This window comes from Coturnix japonica, chromosome 19, assembly GCF_001577835.2.
Source record: "Coturnix japonica isolate 7356 chromosome 19, Coturnix japonica 2.1, whole genome shotgun sequence".
NCBI lineage: Eukaryota > Metazoa > Chordata > Aves > Galliformes > Phasianidae > Coturnix > Coturnix japonica.
In genome coordinates, this window is record NC_029534.1 from 4,837,059 (window position 1) to 4,855,278 (window position 18,220).

The following is an 18,220-nucleotide window of genomic DNA, read 5'->3' on the forward strand; positions in this document are numbered from 1 at the left end:
CTCTTGAATGTATCTTCCTTTTTGTAACCTAAAGGACCTACTCTTCTACCAGTCAGCCAGACATCCTATTTATATTTTGAATTCTAGAGATTCCTTGCCATTCGTTTCCATTATTTCCAGCCTGTTCCTGGGTTTGGCTTTTAATTTCAGTCCGTTTGGGGGGGTTTGGTTGTGTTTCCTTTTGCACAAGCCATGAACTTTTCACTCCAACCCGCTATTTCCCAACCTATTTTCCACCCCCCGTTTCCTCTCCTCCTCCCTTGTTGTTTTATCCCTTCCACCACCCGTGTGGGTTTTTCTGGGCCGGGATGCAGCGGGGTGGGGGAGGAGGGGCGGCTCAGTCACCCTTAATGCTGGTCGACTTCAAACCAAACCCAACATTTGCTGGTTGCTTTCAAAAGAGAAATCAAAACATAAAAAGGTAAAACCTTATCAGTGCAGCGGGAGGAGGGAAGCGCACACCTGGAGGGGCTCGAGCTGCAGGGCTGTGGCTGCTTCCCCCCTCCTCCTCCTCACCCAGGACCCCACCAGGAGCTCACTCAGCCCCCCCCCCCATTTCTTTATGTGGGGTTTCCTCTGGGTCCAAGCAGATCCCGGGGTCACAGTGGAGAGCCCAGCCATGGTGGCTTCGTGCCGCAGGTAGAGCACACACATCTCTGCTGTTCTATGAACACTGGGCTGAGGTTTCCAGGCCCTCACCCATAGCAATGGGCTGCGAAGGATCCGGATGGGAACCCAACTCCTGCCTGCTTCCATGGCTGGGAGCACCAGCTGCTATGAGTGAACCTACAGGTGTGCGTTTTCCTTCTCATAGGAAATGCCACGAGCGCGATCTGGTAAGGCTCAATGTACAGTATATTGTCAGTATTCTGGTATTCTTCTGGTTCAGCATACATTATAGCTCATATATAACCTGTATTAATTGTATAGATTGTGCATTTAAAGCTGTTACCAAGTTGTCAGAAAATAAGAGAAAAAGGAAAAAAAAAATAATAATAATAAAAATGGAAAAAAAAAAATAAAATAAGGTCATATGTAATATTTTGTTTGTAAGTATCCTTTGTATCATAGCAAAGGAAATGTTAAAAAGAAAAAAAATCAACTGTAATAAAGTAATTTTAGTACACGGAGTGTCGGCCTGTGTCCATGGAGGGGGGTGGGGGGGACACATCACTGTGGCAGCAGGTTACAATGGGGATTGGGAAATGGGGGCAGGATGGAGGTGCTCCATCCCTGTTATACCCGCCCTCTGAAGCCCCCGCCCCACATTACAGAAGGCGCTGCAGGGTGCCGGGGGGGGGCTGCAATGCTATAGAGGGGGGAGCGTGGGGTGATGTTTCCTAATGGAGGCCACAGCCCAGCAGGGATTGCAGCAGGCCCAGCCCCCAGCTTGACATTCATTAAGCAGCACGTTCTGCTGCTCTCAGCACAGCCAGCCGTCCCCACGCTGTGCTCCAAGTGCAGCGCAGCCCCTTGTGCCCTGAGCCTTCCTCTGCCCCATCACCATCCTCCCCCAGGCTGCCACAGCCAGCAGGTCCGGGCCGAGGGGACACGATGGGATGGAGCCGGGCGCCGTGCAACGCTCACATCTTTATTGATACAAATGTACAAGGACACATCTTACAGGAGGGAGCGCGGCGCGGGGCAGGACGCCCAGGAGGGGAGAAAAGGGGGGGAAGGCCTCCAGGCATCCCCTGTCCAGTGTAATGCTGCGGGCGGCCCTGGGGGAGCGCGGCCGCGGGGAGGGGGGAAGGAGAACGTGGCCACCCCATTTGGCTGGCACACGTTGTGTACTGGGTAAGGTAGGAGCAGGCTTGGGCTGCTGCTGTACAAGGCAGCTCCCCAGGGCCGAGCACCAGCTCTGCTGCCACAGCCACCGCGCTCAGCCCAAACCAGAGGGAGGACACGCAGAGCAGAGCCCGTGTTGGACTCACTGCTTCTTCTCGCGGGTGGTGATGGTGACCAGCTGCTTGGCCGCCTTGGCGATGTCGTATGCGCACTGGATGACCTGCTGTGTCAGCAGCTGATAGTCCACGGCTGCGCCCGGCTCCGGCGGCACGGTTTTGCGGCACTCGCTCTGCAGCCGGTACGCGCTGGCGTTCAGCAGCCGCAGGGAGCTCCGCACCGTCTCCAGCGCCGGTTTCTGCACGGGGAAAGCGTTAGGACATGGATATAGGGCAATGGGAGCCCGGCGGGGCCACCCCCAACCCCTACCTTGGGGAAGAGCGATGCCATCTCCGTCACCGCTGAGTGGATCTTCTCCGAGCACGGCACGAAGCTGCAGGCACACAGAGGGCTGAGCGATGTGGGGCACAGCATCACCCGGCCCCACGCTCACACCGCAGCCCTACCTGTCGTGCTTGGACTCCTGCGCAGCCCTCAGCAGCTCCTGGATGTTCTTGGTGACCTGCTCGGTTTTCAGGATCACGTCCTCCGTGCTGGGCAGCCCAGGGTCCAGCTCCCCGTCCAGCGGGTCCAGCTCATGTGGGAAGTCCTCGTCCTTGCTCAGCTCCACGAAGCGCTTCCCCTCCACACTGTGGGGACACAGGGGTCAATGCCAGCTCCGTGTCCCCCAGCGGCCCCCATCCCCATCACTCACCCCAGCAGGATCTCGCCCGTCTGTGTGTTATCATAGTCGCTGTCGGTGCCGCTGCCGTGCCGGTCCAGTTTGCTCTGTAGGGCAGAGCCACAGTGTTATGCCCTGCCCGGCCCCATATCCATACAGGAATAAGGTTCCCCTACCCCACTCTGACCCCACCCCCCCGGTACATCACCATGTGCCGGGCACCATCGGGTGGGCAGGAGAGCAGCGGGGAGGACGGGGGAAAGGGCATGGAGGAGACCGACGGACCTTTCCGCATCTGGAAGGGGAAGAGAGGGGGGAAAAAGGGGCTGAGTGGGGGGGGCACAGAGACGAGCCCGGTGACGTGCAGGGGAGGACGAGCACAGGGGACACCACCACCCTGCATGCAGGGAAGTCCCGCGGCTGCCGGCCCCACTGTGGGTTCCCCGGCGCTGCAGGGGTGGGGGACGTCCCAGGAGCTCGGGAGGCCGACAGCCCCCCCGTGCCATGCAGGAGCCGCCCCCGCTGCGGCCCCCTTACCCGGTACACGCTGGCCGGGATGTGCATGGAGTACAGAGCTTCGTCCTCCACCTCCTGCGACACACGGAAGAGTAAAGCCCCGCCACCCCCAGCTTGTCATCACTGCAGCTACCCCGAGACCCCTCCCCACAATAACCCATCCCAACGCAGCCCACCCCAAAGCCCACCCCGTACTCACGCCGCCTCCAAAGGGCTGCAGCCGAGTCACCAGCTCCTCCACCGGCTGCCCAAAGGGTTTCAGCACCGAGCCCGGCTCGTACATGGAGAAGGCCTGGCGGTCACGGCGGTGCAGGGGGGCCGTGCCGGGGGGGTGCCCGTGTTCGGGGCGCTCGCTGGGGGCTGGGCTGGGGTGTGGGGGCACCGCCTGCTGCCGGATCTGTGTGTTCTCTGATTGCAGCTTGTGGATCTGCAGCGGGGCAGGGAGCAGTAAGTGGGGGGGGATGGAATGGGGAGAAAGGGAAAATGGGGAGCCTGGAGGGGGGTCCGGGACACACCTCGCGCTGCAGCCGGCGCAGCTCATCGCTCAGGCTGTTGTTCACCTTCATCAGCTGCTGCACTTTGGCCTCAGAAGCAGCCAGGGCTTTCTTCACCTCCAGGTACTCCTGCAGCGTGATGGGGCCGTCCGACAGGTCGGAGGAGTCCATGCTCTGTGCAGGGAGAGGGGCTCAGCGCCAGGAGCAGGGAGGGGGTGGGTCAGGGTCTGTGTCTGGGTGGGGAGGGGGCTGCAGCCCACCCGTGCGCGGTTGTTGCGGGACGCGTTGCGCAGCAGCTCCTGGTCCGTGTCCTCGTCGGAGGCGACGCTGTCGTAGTCGTGCTGGTCGTCCACGTCACTCTGGCTCCTCAGTGAATAGTCGAGGGCGTCTGCGGGGCCAGGGGGGCTCAGCTGGGGGTGGGAGATGTTCCCACCCTGCCTTACTCCCACCCCGGCTGCCCCCATTCTCACCCGTGGGGCTGAGCGGGCTCTTTCCCTGCTGCCGGCGCTTGGCTTCCCCCAGGATATCGATGAGCAGCGTGGCAAACTCGCGGGCGTTGAACCTGGCCAACTTCTGCCGGCCCTGAGATGGCGGGGGGGATAAAAGCAGTGAGGGGGGGGGGTCTGAGCACGAGGGGGGGTCTGAGCAGTGCGCTGGTCTCACCTGGTTGCGGGTGGCCGAGTACTCGGGGTTGACAGGGAGGAAGGGGACGGCGCTGCGCTCGGTCACCAACGTGCTGTGGTTCTGCGTTGTCAGCCACACTGCGGGCAGGGGGAGTGTCAGGGGGGCACCCAACCCTATGGGCCGGGGTCCTGGAGGTGCCGTCCCCCCCCCAGCAGGCTGCGGGGCTGGTAGGACGCAGGCGCGGGCGCAGGGCCAGCGTGTAGGGCTGGGAGCAGAGCCCAGCAGGGCTGGAGGGAATGAGCTCCCCCAGCCCCACAGTCTGCCCTGGGGGGGCCCCCTGCACATCTGTGACCCCCAGATCCCTTCTGGGTGCCCCCAGCTGAGTGAAGGGTAAAGCTCAGTGTGCCCAATCCTACCGACCCACCATGGAAAAGGGCTGCCCCCCTCCACCCTGACTCGAGGACGGGGTGTACCCACAAGGCTCATCCCCACCCCCCGGGGGGTCCCAGCACCCACCTCCAGCGCCCAGCACCCCGATCCAGCACAGCACAGCCCCTCGCTGAAGGGAACGGCCCCCAGCCCAGCCGAGGAATGAGGAAGGAGGGGCCTGCGGTGCGGATCGGATCGGGGGGAGCGCCGGGCTCTGCTCCTCCCTGTGCCGGGATGGACGCCAGCACCAGCCCGGGGGGGGGACGGGACACCCAGAGCCACCCCCAGCCCCGCTCACCCGCGTCGTTCTCGCGCCGATCCACCTCGTCGTACACATCCATGGCCAGCTCCTCAAACAGGCGGTTGCTGAGCTGTGGTGGGAGGGGGGGGGAGCATCAAGCTGGGGGCGAGGGAGGGGGGGAACACCAAGAGCTGAGCCCCCCACCCCTCCCAGCCCCACACTCACCGCTTGCAGCTTCTTCTTGGCTGCCTTGGCCAGCTCAGACAGGTCCAGGCTGTTGGATGCATGAGGTGGGGGGACACAAAGTTGGGGTTATTCCCATTCTTACCCCTCCCAGACGTTCCCCAGCTGCGCCCTGCGGGCCCCATGGTGGCTTTGTCAGTTATGGGTCCAGGGTGTGGGGCGGCACAGGGTGAGCACAACCCCCCCTCCCAACTGCCCCCCAGCGGGTGGTGCTGAGCACCCACAGCCCACCCCGGCGGCACGGGGGGGTCCCTGGTGCGAGCGCCGAGCGGACAATACCTCTGTGCCATGCACTTGGGGCGCACCCTGCGCTCCGGAGGCAGCAGTGGAGGGAAGAACAGGATAAAGGAGGACGTTAAACCGTGCGTGTGGCCCCCCCAGCACACACACACACACACACATATATACACATACATATACACACACACAGCCCCCCACACGCACACTCCATGTGATGTTCCAGTGGTGGTCACAGCTGTGGGGTCCCCCCCTCGGCCCAGTGGGGACACCAGGGGGGACAGTGGTGGTGGCGCAGCTGTGAGCACCGGGCACTCACCTGTCTGCCATCTGCGGGATGATGTAGTGCCCGTTCTTGTGGTCTGCACAGAGATAAGGGGTGGTGAGATCAGCCCCTCCGGCCCCTCCTAACCCCCCCATGCAATGCGATGGGTGCAGCACTCACCCGGCTTCCTGCCGCACAGGTAGAAGGCCAGCCGGTCGGTCAGCTCATACTGGCACTCCACCAGCCGCTCTGCCAGCTCGTGCTGGGCCGCCTGCCTACGGGGCACGGCCGGGGTGACACCAACCCTGGGCTGGCCACGTCCCTCCCATCCCAACACGACCCCCCACCACCCCAACGCTCTCACCTGGCGTAGTCGATGGGTGTCCTCCCATTGACGTCGGGCGCACCAGGGTCAGCACCGTACACCACCAGCAGCTCTGCCTGCAGGATCTGCCCTGCCTTGGCAGCCACGTGCAGCGGTGTGGTGCCCTTCTCCTGTGGGTACAGCCGGCGTCAGCCCCGTGATGACAACATCATGCCCCCCCCCCCGGGCTGTCTGCCCCCCCCAGAGCTCACCGGGTGGAAGAAATTGGCCTGAGCCCCCAGTGAGAGCAGCCGCAGACACGTCTCCAGGTTGCCCGTCCGCACGCTGGAGTGCAATTGCTGCAGGGGGAGAGGCAGCAGTCAGTGCCAGGAGTGTCAGCAGCACCAAGGGGGGGTCCCCATCACACCGTGCCCCCACCTTGCTGAGGTCCTTGGCGGTGACACCATCATCATCCCGGCACGGCAGCTTGTGCACGAAGGCCAACATCTGGTACTTGGCGCGGATGAACTCTGACTTGGTGGGGCTGGAGACACAGGGTGAGGGGGGGGGGACATCCACCACAGCTCCCCCCATCCCCACAGCCCCATCCCCACACACAGCCCTCACTTACTGCACTTTATCCTGGGGATTTGCCTTCCTGCGCCCGCTCTGCACCTGCGCCGGGTCCAGCAGCGAGTGCTCCCAGATGGAGTTGGCCCCATTGCTGGCCAAGGTGTGCACCATCTATGCATGGGGGGGGGCACAGTGAGCCGATGGGACACCCCCCTTGTAACCTCCCCCCCCGGGTGCACCCACCTGCAGCAGCGTGGCGGGCCAGGGGCTGTGCCGCAGGTGCTTGACGATGGAGATGTGGCGGCCCAGGCTGCGGTGCACGCTGCAGCACTCGTCGCAGATGAGCACACCGCGGTTGATGGAGGCCCAGCCCGGGTCTGCAGGGGGCGTGGGGTGTTATGTAGGGGGGGCTGTGTGTGGGGGGGGGCAGCGTCACCGTAGCAACATGGCGGTTTCCAGGGTGACGGAGAGGGGCTCAGCCCATCGCCAGGGGAAACCCAAAGGGTTCCCTTAGCAACCAAGGGGGGGGGGCAGGATTTGGCCCCCTCATCAGAAGGGCTGACAGCAGCGGGGGCGATGCCAGCACTGTGCAATACACCCTTACGTGCCGATGCTGTGTCCCCTGTGCTGCGGGTGTCCCCATACAGGTGGGTGCCCTCCCACCCACTCAGCCATCACGGACTCAGTGGCTGTGCCCCCCCCAGCAGCCCCACGCCCCCTGCCCGGCCCCGCTCGGCCGCACTGGAGCCCTTTGTGTCCCCAGGAGAACAAAGGGACGTTTGAGCACTGTGCTGGCACCGGCCCCGCTCCAGCCACGGGGGCCCCACCGTTCTTTGGGGGCAGCTCCCCACAGCCAGCACCCCAATGGGTCCAGATCCCCCGGCACCAACAGAAGGGATGGGGGACAGATGGGGTGCCACCCCCCCCTCCACAGGGGGCAGGGGCAGGGTGGGCCATACGGTCCCCAGCGTCCCTGTGCCATAGCAGAGGAGTGTTGTGCATCTATAGGGCCTACACAAACACCGCGCCGCCCCACGGGAGGAAGGGCTGCGGGTGGGAGGGGGCAGCAGCACCACCAGCGACCCACCCCCATCACCCAGTGCGGCGCTTCCTTCCCACCCCCTCCCCAAAACCCCACTGCTGCCCCACACCAGGCAGCCCCGACCCCTCTAATATGGGGGGCACAGCCGGCAGCGGCCACAAGGCAGTGTTGTCGTCGTCCCCCCCCCCAAATCCTGGCAGCACCGCCCGGGCAGATGGCAGCGCTTGGCAGCAGCACCGCCGCATCTGCGCCTCCGCACCGCGGCCCACGGGGCGCTGCCGGGAACAGGATGCTGCGTGCCGGGGGGGGGGCACCCCATATAGCACCCCATATAGCACCTCATATAGCACCCCATATAGGATCCCATATAGGACCCCATACAGCACCCCATACAGCACCTCGCAGTGCCACCCCTTCCTCCTTCATTGGGATCGGGGCGGCTGAGGGCACAGCAGAACGGTGCTACCCCATAACCCGGAGCAATGGGAAACTCCATCCCTGCGCCGCGGGGGCGATGCCGGAGCCGGGCACCCCGCACATCCCGACACCGGCTGCTCCCGGCCCCGCGATGTCGGAAGCGGCCTCTGGACTTTATAACTCATTTCCTCCCATGGCCGCCGGGCGATAAGGGATTGGGAGAAAAAGCTTTCCATTTCCCCCATAGGAACCTCGGCACCGCCGGGTACCTTATAACAGGGGCTGACCCACAGCAGTGGGTGACCCCGCAGCCCCCCATGCACGTGGCCGCCATCCTCAGGGCTCTGAGCCGCTTTCAACGTTCATTCATTGCCCCCAGCGCCGCAGGGATGGGTCTGGGGGTCACAATATGGGGGGGGAGCCATCTTTAGGGTATGTTATAGAGATAATGGGGTGCAGCGGGGATTCCCAGTGCGGGGTGTAAAAGGGGAACCCGGGGGTAAAGTAGGGGGTGAAGAGTGGGGGGTAATGGGGGGCAACAAGGGGCTGTAAGAGATAGAACAAGGGGTCTGGGGGGCACAGGGGGCATTTTAGGGCTCACTGTAGGGTTCCTGGGTGCAGAACAGGGGCACCGGGGGGCACAGTGCTGGGTGCCGAGAGGGAAAGTAGGGGTACAAAGGGATGGGGAATGGGGTGCACCGAGGGTTGCAGGGGGAACGGGGGGGGGGTTTATTTAGGGCACGTTGTGGGGTTGCTGTGGGCAAAGAGGGAGTCGGCAGGGTATGCAGGGGGAACCCTGGGCTCCTGGGGTCTCAGCACGGGGTGTGAAGGAAGGGTGGGGGTCACTGGGACCCCTGGGGTAAATAGGGGGTGCGGGGGGGGGAGGGAGGCACCGGGGTATCGCGGGTACAAAGCTGGGGGTTCAGAGCGGGGCAGCGGGGTCCAGAGCAAAGGGGGAGGGGGGCGTCATCCAGGTGCTGATGCTGGGGGGGAGGGGATGGAGGCACACGCACAACCGAACTGCGAACGGCCCCGCGTGGAGGAGGGTCGGGGGGGGATAACGCCGACGGGGCCGGGCGCGGCCCTTCCCTACCTGCGGCACTGCAGTCCGCGCACACCTCCGCCCGCTGCGCCTTCCGGGACATCCTCAGCGCCGAGCCGGGCCCGGGTCTCTGCGCCAGCGCGGAGCGGGGCCGGGGAAGGGGGGGATGGGGGGGTCGGGTTGGGGAGGGGTCGGGGGGGGGCGGCGGGGCTCGGGGCCGCCTCGCCCTCCTGCCGCCTGCCCTGCCGGCTGCTCGCAGCCCCGGCGGCTCCGCAGGAAGCGGCTCAGGCCCGGCCCCGGCGGAGGAGGAGCAGAACCGCCCCCGCCCCGCGCAGCGCAGCGCAGCGCAGCGCAGTCACGGCGCGCCCTGAGCAGCAGCGGGTGATGGAGCTGCGGCCCTTTGGGGCGGATCGGGGCCCGTCCTGGTGCTGGTTCTCGTCCTCATCCCGGCTCTGTCATCCTCTGGTTCTGGTCCCGGTTCTAGTCCTGATTCTGTGCGTCTCCTTGTTCTTGTCCCCATCCTGGTTCTGTTCCTGGGCATTCCCTGCCTCTGTTCTGGTCCTGCTTTTGGGTATTCCCTGCTCCTGGTCTTGGTCCTGGGTTAGTCTTGGACCTTGTCCTGGTCCCGGTTTTGTCCTGGACAACCCCTGGTTCTTGTCCTGATAGTGATCCGGATCCTGGGCATCCTCTGGACCCGGGCCTGGTTCTCATTTTGGTCCTGGTTCTGAGTTGGTCTCATTCTAGGCATCCATTGGTTCTGGTTTTAGCCTTGGTCCGTGTCCCGTTCCAGGTTCTGACCCAGCCCATGTCCCGGTTCTGATTCCATGCACTCCCCGGCCCTGCCCCCAGCCCCATTCCCAGCCCAGGGTCCCATCCTGCACCCGCACCCCCGAGGCCCCAAATCACCCCGACCCCCACCCCCACGATGGCTGAACCTGGCATAGTGTGTGTGGGGGGGTTTGATACTGGGGGTGCCCATCTCTGTGCCGTTGTCAGATGGGGTCGGGGGGCGCCACCCCCAGCCCGGGGGACCCCGATCAGCGCCCGGGGCTGGGGGCACAGCGCCGTGTCACGCTGCACCCGCCCGGCGCTGAGCTCACCGCTGCATGGCCGTGACGTCACGGGACAGCGGGACCTTTGGGGGGGGGTCGTCACGGCCACAGCCCACCATAGGGGCGGGGAAGGAGCGGGGTGACCCCGCGGGAACCCCATAGGGGCGTGGGGAGGGGTCGGAGGGTGGGGGGGGGGCAGCCGTGGGGCCCAACCTCGCATTGTTCTCTGGCGGCTGCCGGAAAACACGAGCGGAGGGACGGGGGCGGAAAGGGAAATGGGGCCGGGGGGGGGTCGGCACCCCACGGGCTCATCGCGGGGGTCGCGCTGCTGCGTGTTGAGCGCCCGTGGGTGGGGAGAGCGGGGGGGTGCGATAAGAATTCAGGTTGTGCCTTCGGGCGCTGCGGAGCCGTCCCCGAACAGCCCCATACAATGGGGGGGGGCATAGGGCCGGCGGGGGGTGCGGGGAGGAAAAGGAGGAGGAGGAGGAGGAGGAGGAGGAAGGGGCGACGCCGCGCTCAGTGACTACAAGTCCCATGAGGCCGGGCGGTGCGGGGGGAAGATGCGGGGGGGACCGTCCGGGCGGCTCCCACCCACCCCCCCCCCCCCACCGCCCCGCCCCGCTCCGCGCCCCGTTCCGCCCCGCCCCGCGCCCCGCTCCGCCCCGCGCCCCGCTCCGCCGCTCCAGCATGAACGGAGGATGCTCGCGTCTTGCTCGGGCAGGAAGGGGCCGGAGGGCAGATACCCGCTGCATTACCTCGTCTGGCACAACCGAGCCCGGGAGCTGGACCGGGAGCTCAGCGCCAAGCAGGTGGGGCGGCGGTGCGGAGCGGTGCGGTTCCGTTCGGTTCGGTTCGGGCTGATGCAACGCTGCGAGCTGGGCTGCGGCCGGGGCTGGGGCTGAGGAGAGGGATGGGGCTGGGGCTGGGGCTGGGGTCCTCCTGCCGCGGTGATGCTGATGGGGTGGGGGTCCCCTCGTGCTCCCCCCGGCGCTGTGACAGCCGTCACCGGAGCAGCAGAGATCCCCCCCATCTCGCATCCCCCCACTCCCAACCCCCCACATCCCTCCCCACGTGTTCCCCTCTCCCTCCTAGGCCTCTGTGCCTCCTCCCCAGCACCAGCCCCCCCCTCCCTCTCCCCGGAGGTGGGGTGCAGCCAGCACAGCCGCCCCAGCTCCCCACCCTCCGGGGGGGGGGGGCACACAAGGCCTTGCTCTGCTGAAGCGCAGCCCCCAGCCCCAGGCAGCCAGGAGGTTCTGTGCAGGGTGGGGGCACTCTCTGTGTGTGCTCCCCCCACTTCCAGCCTCCATCTCCCCATTGGCGTTGCAATTCAGGTAATTAAAACCCAACCCTGAAGACGCAGGAAACCGCAGGCTCTGGAGGAGGCCATGCCTTCCTTCCCCCCCCCCCCTCCAGCCACAGTCACTGCCACCTGCCCCCCCGCCACCCCGGGGTGCTGGGGGCCCAGCAGGGTGGGTGTGGGCAGGGGTCTCCTCGTGTTACGATGCTGCCATTGGGATGCAGAGATGCTCTCGCCACACCCGTCTCCATTGTGGGGCCATCTGTGGGGGGGGGGGGGAGCTGTCTGCCGGCATCACCCCCTGCCCCATCACCACTGTGCTGATGCAGTGTCATCTGGGGTCGGTTTTCTCGTTGCAGTGCAGACCAAAGCTGCATGTGGGGTAGTACAGGTGGGGGGGGGGGCTCACAGTGACCCCCCTGCCCAATGGGGACCATCTTCTGGCCCCCTCACCACCCTCCATGTCCCTATTGTCAGAGCGAGAGCAATTCCGACCCTGCATGCAGGCAGGGTATGAGGGAGGGTATGGGTGCTGCAGGCCTGACCCCGGGGCTGGGGGGGGCTTAGGGGAAGAAGGGGGGCAGCCCCCCACCTCTACCCAGGGGCATCCAGGGACACAGCGCAGCCCTGTGCATAGCAGAGCATCCCTGGGCTGGATGGGCACTGCTGGGGGCTGCTGTCCTCTGCATGGGGACACCCGTGGGGGGCAGCAGCACCACATGTGCCCCCCCAGTATGTGTGGGCCTATAGGGCTGGCAGCCCACAAAGGGCCATGTGTGGGTTATGCTGAATGTCAGCGCCAGGTGCCAGGCCACGCTTGTCTCCTCCTCGGGGGGCAAAAGGCAGCAAGACCCCGTGGTGGGGACAGCACGAGGATGTGGCAGCACTAACATGGAGCCCATTGTGCCCAGCTGCCCCACGCTGCAGCCTGCCCCATTCCACAACACAGGGACCCCCAGGGCTGTGCAGGGACAGCAGAGCATGGCACCACCACCCTGCAAAGCCGCGTATCCCCTGCTGCCATAGGAGCTGGGTTCTGTGCCTGTTCTGAGCTCCCCCACCCTGGGGACAGGCTGTGGGGCTGTGGGACAATGGGTGATGATGCTGCAGCCCCACAGGGCACTGCCACCACCCCAGCCGTGTCCCCATCCCCAGTGGTGTCGCAGCCCCAGGACACACAGCTGTGCCCCCCCGGGCTCAGAGCTGATGGCAAAAATTGGGTCATGCTGCATCCCACAGGGTTGGCTCCGGTGCTGTGTCCCCAAATCAATGGCCCTGGTCCCCCCACGGCACCGGGTCAGGGATGCAGCCAGGGAACCCCACAGAGCACCCTTCCCTCGGCTGGGGGGCAATCGCTTTAATTAGAGTCTTTTCATTAGTGCAATTAAGAAGCAGCAGTCGCCTGGAGAGTGTTGGAGCAGCGTGTGGGCTCCTGGGGAGCTGGGGGGGGGGGGGCGGGGCTGTTAAAGGGAACCTGGGGGTCCCCCGTACCCAGTGACACCCAGTGCTGGGGACATCCCAGGCGGTCACTGCCCCATGGGTGCGATGCTGTGCGGGGCGCTGGGCACGTTGCTGCCTCGGGGGGGGGAGGAATCTGGAGGGGGGGAATTCCTGGTGCCTGGTTCCCTGCCAACCCCCGGGCTTGGCACAAACAGCCCCAGCGCGGCTCCCCGGGGCCGGGGATGCTCAGAGCAGCCGCTCCGCTCACGCAGCACCGCCCGCCCCCGGCTGCTGCTCCGCGGGGAACACACACGTGCGCCAGCGTCGCCCGCCGTGCCGCGGTGGGGGCTGCCGAGAGCTGCTGCCTGGCAACTGGGACACAGCCCCCCCCGGAGACACAGAAATGGGGGCTTTCCCCCGGTTTGCGGCTGTGTCGGGTGGAGATGCGGCTGTGGGAGGGCATGGAAAGAGAGTCCCGGATAGCTCGCCTTCCCCTGAGCTCCGCTGCCCCCCACCAGGCCGACATCGAGCAGCTGGACCCCCGAGGACGCACCCCGCTGCACCTGGCCACCACGCTGGGCCACCTGGAGTGCGCCCGGGTGCTGCTGAAGCATGGAGCTGATGTGGGCAAGGAGAACCGCAGCGGCTGGACGGGTGAGCAGGGCCTGCAGTGTGGGCAACCTGCTTCCCAAGGGGAGCATGCATTGCACTGTGCTGTGCTGCATCCCACTGTGCCATCCCATACCCTGCTGCACTGTGCCATGCTGCATCCCACTGTGCCATCCCATACCATGCTGCACTGTGCCATGCTGCATCCCACTGTGCCATCCCATACCGTGCTGTACTGTGCCATGCTGCATCCCACTGTGCCATCCCATACTGTGCTTGCAACTGTGCCATGCTGCATCCACTGTTGCCATCCATACCGTGCTATACTGTGCCATGCTGCATCCCACTGTGCATCCATACCGTGCTGTACTGTGCCATGCTGCATCCCACTGTGCCATCCCATACTGTGCTGCAACTGTGCCATGCTGCATCCCACTGTCGCATCCCATACGCGTGCTGTAGGTGCCGTGCTGCATCCCACTGTGCCATCCCATACCGTGCTGTATGTGCCATGGCTGCATCCCACTGTGCCATCCCATACCTGTGCTGCACTGTGCCTGCTGCATCCCACTGTGCCATCCCATACCGTGCTGTAGGTGCCGTGCTGCATCCCACTGTGGCCCATCCCAATATCCAAATTGCCTGCACTGTGCCATGCTGCATCCCACTGTGCCATCCCATACCGTGCTGCACCACGTCATGTTGCAGCGCCTTGTGCCATTCCATGCCACACTGTACCATATTGAACCCCACCATGCTATGCCGTGCCATGCTGTGCCCCACTGTGCCATGCTGTGCTGCTCTGCACTGTGCTGTGTCACCTGCAGTGCTACAGGAGGCCGTGAGTACCCGTGACCTGGAGTTGGTGCAGCTGGTCCTGCGCTACCGCGACTACCAGAGAGCCATCAAGCGCCTGGCTGGGATCCCCATCCTGCTGGAGAAGCTGCGCAAGGTACCCAGGGCTGGGGGAGCCCTATGGGGTTGGGGGCATCACTGCTGGGCCCCTGCTCACCACGCTGCTCTTGGCAGGCCCAGGACTTCTACGTGGAGATGAAGTGGGAATTCACCAGCTGGGGTAAGCTTGGGTAGAGTGCAGCCCACTGTGAGGCACAGCGTGTCCCCATCCCCATCTGGGCTATCCCCATCTCTCCCCAGTGCCTCTTGTGTCCAAAATCTGCCCCAGTGACACATACAAGGTGTGGAAGCGGGGTGAGAGCCTGCGGGTGGACACCACGCTGCTGGGCTTCGAGCACATGACGTGGCAGCGGGGCCGCCGCAGCTACATCTTCAAGGGACAAGGTGAGGAGGGGGCTGGGGGATGCGGTGGAGGACGACAGCTGTCCCTGTGCTGAACGTCCCCTCCCCACAGACACCAGCGCAGTGGTGATGGAGATCGACCATGACCGGCGGGTGGTCTACTCAGAGACACTGGCCCTGGCTGGCCATGACCAGGAGGTGCTGCTGGCTGCTGTGCAGCCCACAGAGGAGCAGGTGATGGGTCGGCTGACGTCGCCCATCGTCTCCACGCACCTGGACACCAGGAACATCGCCTTTGAGAGGTGGGCAGGGACATTGCTACTCAACCCTTTGCTCATATCTCTGTCTGGCCAAGTGGGAATACCTCATGCTATCTCATCCTATGACATCTTATCCCAACCCATCCCAACTCATCTCATCCCAACCCATCCCATCCCATTCTACCTCATTCCATCCAACCATCTCAACCCAACTCCATCCCATCCCTCCCTGACAGCACCCCGTGTCGCCCCCAGGAACAAATCTGGGATTCTGGGTTGGAGGAGCGAGAAGACAGAGATGGTGAATGGGTATGAGGCCAAGGTGAGGGGCAGGGGGCTGAGCTGGGGTGGGATGAGCACAGCTGGTTTTTGGGGAACATCAACCTTTGACATTCCCCCTGCTTGAACAGGTCTACGGCGCATCCAATGTGGAGCTGATCACACGGACGCGGACGGAGCACCTCTCGGACCAGCACAAGGGCAAGAGCAAAGGTAGCGTGTGGGGCAGTGGTGGGCACAGCGCTGCAGTGCTCGGCCTCACACCCCCTCTTACAGGCAGTAAGACCCCACTGCAGTCCTTCCTGGGCATCGCCGAGCAGCACGTGGGGCCCAACAATGGGGTGAGTGTGTGTGTGATGGTCCCTGTGTGTGATGGCTGAGCCGCCATCACCGCATCGTGCTGTCCCACAGACGCTGATCACACAGACACTGAGCCACGCCAACCCCACCGCCATCACCCCTGAGGAGTACTTCAACCCCAACTTCGAGCTGGGCAACAGGGACATGGGGCGGCCCATGGAGCTCACCACCAAGACGCAGAAGTGAGGGGGGCAAGCAGGGAGGAGGGGAACCCAATGACACCGTGCTGCCATTGCGGGGCTCCCGGGGCCCCCATCCTGGCGCCTGTCCCCCCCCCACAGGTTCAAGGCGAAGCTGTGGCTGTGCGAGGACCACCCGCTGTCCCTCTGTGAGCAGGTGGCCCCCATCATCGACCTGATGGCCATCAGCAACGCGCTCTTTGCCAAGCTGCGCGACTTCATCACCCTGCGCCTCCCGCCCGGCTTCCCCGTCAAGATTGGTATGGGGGGGATAGGGGGTGCCACCAGCACAGCCCAGTGGGGCACACAGCCGGCATCCCTCTCCACTCCTTATTATTTGTTTTTGGGCAGAAATCCCCATCTTTCACATCCTCAATGCCCGCATCACCTTTGGGAACCTCAATGGGTGCGATGAGCCTGTCAGTTCTCTGCGCAACAGCCCCAGCAGTGAGGCCCCATCACCCAGCAGCGACTCCTCCAGTGTCAGCAGCTCCAGCTCCCTGAGTACTTGGCGGGGCGAGGGGATGCGGTGGGTTGGGGGCACGCAGGCATTGGGGTGCCCAGTCACACCTGTCTCCCCACAGCGTCCTGCCGGGCGTGTGAGATGGACCCAGCGCTCTTCGAGGTGCCGCGGGGGTACAGCGTGGTGGGCACCCACCAGGATGCTCTGCGGGAGGATGAGGATGATTTGCTGCAGTTTGCCATCCAGCAGAGCCTGCTGGAAGCAGGCAGCGAGTACGACCAGGTGGGCACCGTGGGGAGAGCCCCTCCTCATCCTCCTCATCCTCCTCATCTTCCCCATCCTCCTCATCCTCCTCCTTCTTCACCCAACAGTCTCAGCCATCTCATCTTCCTTGGCCTCATCCAACTTTATCCTTCTCATCCAGCGTGCTCAGCCTCATCCCCTCATCCAACATTTTTCTCACCCAATACCCTTATCCTCCTCATTCTCATCCTCCTCATCCAACATCCTTCTCATTCTTCTCAGCCATTTTCCTCCTCCTCCTAAACCCTCTGTCTCCTCATCCAGCTTTTTCCTCATCCTCCTGATAATATTCAACATCTTGGTTCTCCTCAATGTCACCCAACATTGTTCTCATCCAACAGCCTCATATTTTCCATCTTCATCCTTCTCATCCTCATCCAACCACCTCTTCACCCCCGCTGTCATCAGGAACCCATGAGGACCATCCCATCCCACCACTGTACACTTGCTCCATTCCCCCTTGGGTCACATTGGGGCCATATTTTACCCCCCCCTCTGACCCCTCATCTCCTCCCCATTTCCCCCAGGTTACCATTTGGGAAGCACTGACCAACAGCAAGCCAGGCACCCACCCCATGTCACACGAGGGACGCCGGGGAGACAGGTTGGTAAGGTCCGGGGGTGTGGGAGCAGGTCCCATCCCCACTGGTCCCCCCGGGGCTCTGTGCTGATGCCGTGCTGTGCCCCCCCAGGACTCCCCAGCACACGGCAGCCCCCAGGCCCCCCTCCAGCCCGGTGCCGGGGGGCGGCGGGGGGCCCAGCACGCTGTTTCCCAGCTACGCGGAGCAGCTGCGCTTGGCCATGGCGCTGTCAGCACGGGAGCAGGAGGAGCGAGAGCGGCGGACACGGCAGGAGGAAGAGGAGCTGCAGCGCATCCTGCAGCTCTCCCTGATGGAGAAGTGACCCCCTACCCCCGCTGAGCCCCCCTACCCCGATGAGGGGCCTGGGGATGTGTGTATGGGGCACGGAGGGGTGTGTGGGGGGACAGCCCGTGCAGAGGACAAATAGGGGGGGCGGTGGCCCCATAGCCAGGGCAGGGGTGAGTGCTGGGGGGCACTGGGAGTGGCAGGGAACAGGGGGTGTATCCTGCATGCTGCCCCCCCTACCTGACCCCAGGGAGGCGCGGGGGCACACACTTCCCCAGCCATGGGGACACCATGAGAGCCATGGGGCTCTGCCCCCCCCTTGGCCCCACTGCCCAGGCGCTACCAAGTGCACTTACCCGGGAGCTGCTCTGCCTGCCAACAGGGGGGGCTCGGCCCCACTGCACCCCACAGCCCATGTGGGGCTCCATGGCCTCCCCCCAAGCCAAGGGGGCAACCAAGGGGGGGCCCACAAAGGGATGCCCGGTGTCACCCCCTTACCCTGTGCTCGCACCCTCCCTGCCCTGCTCGGATGCCCCCCCCCAACCATGGCAGCGCCGCACCCCCTCATCCCAGGCACTGCCCCCCACCACTGGTAAAACCTTACATCAAATGGTGCTAAACCCTGGGTCCCCACCTCCCCACCCCGGGCTGTTCCTTCTTTGCACACAAGGGGGACTGCGGGGTCGCCCCCAAAGGGACTTTTCATAGCGGCACCCCTCTCCCCCCCATCCATGCACCCCACAAGTGACGTCTGGGCCAGGGCTGGGGGGAGCCCAAGCAGCTCCGACTGTGGCCAACACCAATAAACGCTCTGAGAGGAGCCTCTTCGTGCCTGGTGTGTGGGGGGTGGGCAGAGATTCCC

The 18,220-nt window shown here is 64.5% G+C and overlaps 2 protein-coding genes across 8 annotated transcripts; one reads left to right on the forward strand and one right to left on the reverse strand.

The window, feature by feature from the left end:
* Positions 1 to 1,571: 1,571 nt before the first annotated feature.
* GIT1 (GIT ArfGAP 1) lies at positions 1,572 to 9,210 on the reverse strand. 5 transcript variants are annotated; one of them, XM_015880562.2, is made up of 22 exons: positions 9,045 to 9,208; positions 6,736 to 6,869; positions 6,551 to 6,663; positions 6,358 to 6,463; positions 6,192 to 6,278; positions 5,980 to 6,110; positions 5,796 to 5,890; positions 5,670 to 5,712; positions 5,393 to 5,419; positions 5,096 to 5,144; positions 4,928 to 5,000; positions 4,240 to 4,337; positions 4,047 to 4,158; positions 3,837 to 3,964; positions 3,598 to 3,750; positions 3,282 to 3,509; positions 3,104 to 3,157; positions 2,775 to 2,861; positions 2,600 to 2,673; positions 2,352 to 2,534; positions 2,215 to 2,278; positions 1,572 to 2,143 (listed from the first exon to the last, which is right to left on the reverse strand). In XM_015880562.2, exons 1-22 carry the CDS (start codon positions 9,094 to 9,096, stop codon positions 1,931 to 1,933), a joined length of 2,304 nt encoding a protein of 767 aa, XP_015736048.1. In that variant the 5' UTR covers positions 9,097 to 9,208; the 3' UTR covers positions 1,572 to 1,930. The 5 variants fall into 5 exon arrangements, with proteins under 5 accessions (XP_015736048.1, XP_015736050.1, XP_015736049.1 ...); XM_015880564.2 differs by lacking the exon at positions 3,104 to 3,157; XM_015880563.2 differs by lacking the exon at positions 5,393 to 5,419 and having other exon boundaries at positions 9,045 to 9,207.
* Positions 9,211 to 10,681: 1,471 nt separating this feature from the next.
* On the forward strand, positions 10,682 to 18,178 carry ANKRD13B (ankyrin repeat domain 13B). Of its 3 annotated transcripts, none has more exons than XM_015881025.2 (15): positions 10,683 to 10,854; positions 13,301 to 13,436; positions 14,219 to 14,343; positions 14,421 to 14,466; positions 14,547 to 14,690; positions 14,761 to 14,950; positions 15,164 to 15,230; positions 15,319 to 15,400; positions 15,464 to 15,528; positions 15,599 to 15,729; positions 15,829 to 15,986; positions 16,078 to 16,230; positions 16,311 to 16,471; positions 17,020 to 17,100; positions 17,185 to 18,178. In XM_015881025.2, exons 1-15 carry the CDS (start codon positions 10,744 to 10,746, stop codon positions 17,410 to 17,412), a joined length of 1,878 nt encoding a protein of 625 aa, XP_015736511.1. In that variant the 5' UTR covers positions 10,683 to 10,743; the 3' UTR covers positions 17,413 to 18,178. The 3 variants fall into 3 exon arrangements, with proteins under 3 accessions (XP_032304254.1, XP_015736511.1, XP_015736512.1); XM_015881026.2 differs by having other exon boundaries at positions 17,020 to 17,096; XM_032448363.1 differs by having other exon boundaries at positions 10,682 to 10,854; positions 15,319 to 15,528.
* Positions 18,179 to 18,220: the final 42 nt, after the last annotated feature.

Coding starts and splice junctions, on each gene's coding strand:
- GIT1 (XM_015880562.2), bottom strand. CDS start 9,096: ATGTCCCGGAAGGCGCAGCGGGCGGAGGTGTGCGCGGACTGCAGTGCC. Junction 3,965..4,046: donor GAGCCCGCTCAGCCCCACGG/GTGAGAATGGGG, acceptor CTGGCCCCGCAG/ACGCCCTCGACTATTCACTG. Junction 3,751..3,836: donor CCCGCAACAACCGCGCACGG/GTGGGCTGCAGC, acceptor CTCCCTGCACAG/AGCATGGACTCCTCCGACCT.
- ANKRD13B (XM_032448363.1), top strand. CDS start 10,744: ATGCTCGCGTCTTGCTCGGGCAGGAAGGGGCCGGAGGGCAGATACCCG. Junction 14,691..14,760: donor CTACATCTTCAAGGGACAAG/GTGAGGAGGGGG, acceptor CCCTCCCCACAG/ACACCAGCGCAGTGGTGATG. Junction 16,472..17,019: donor CAGGCAGCGAGTACGACCAG/GTGGGCACCGTG, acceptor CATTTCCCCCAG/GTTACCATTTGGGAAGCACT.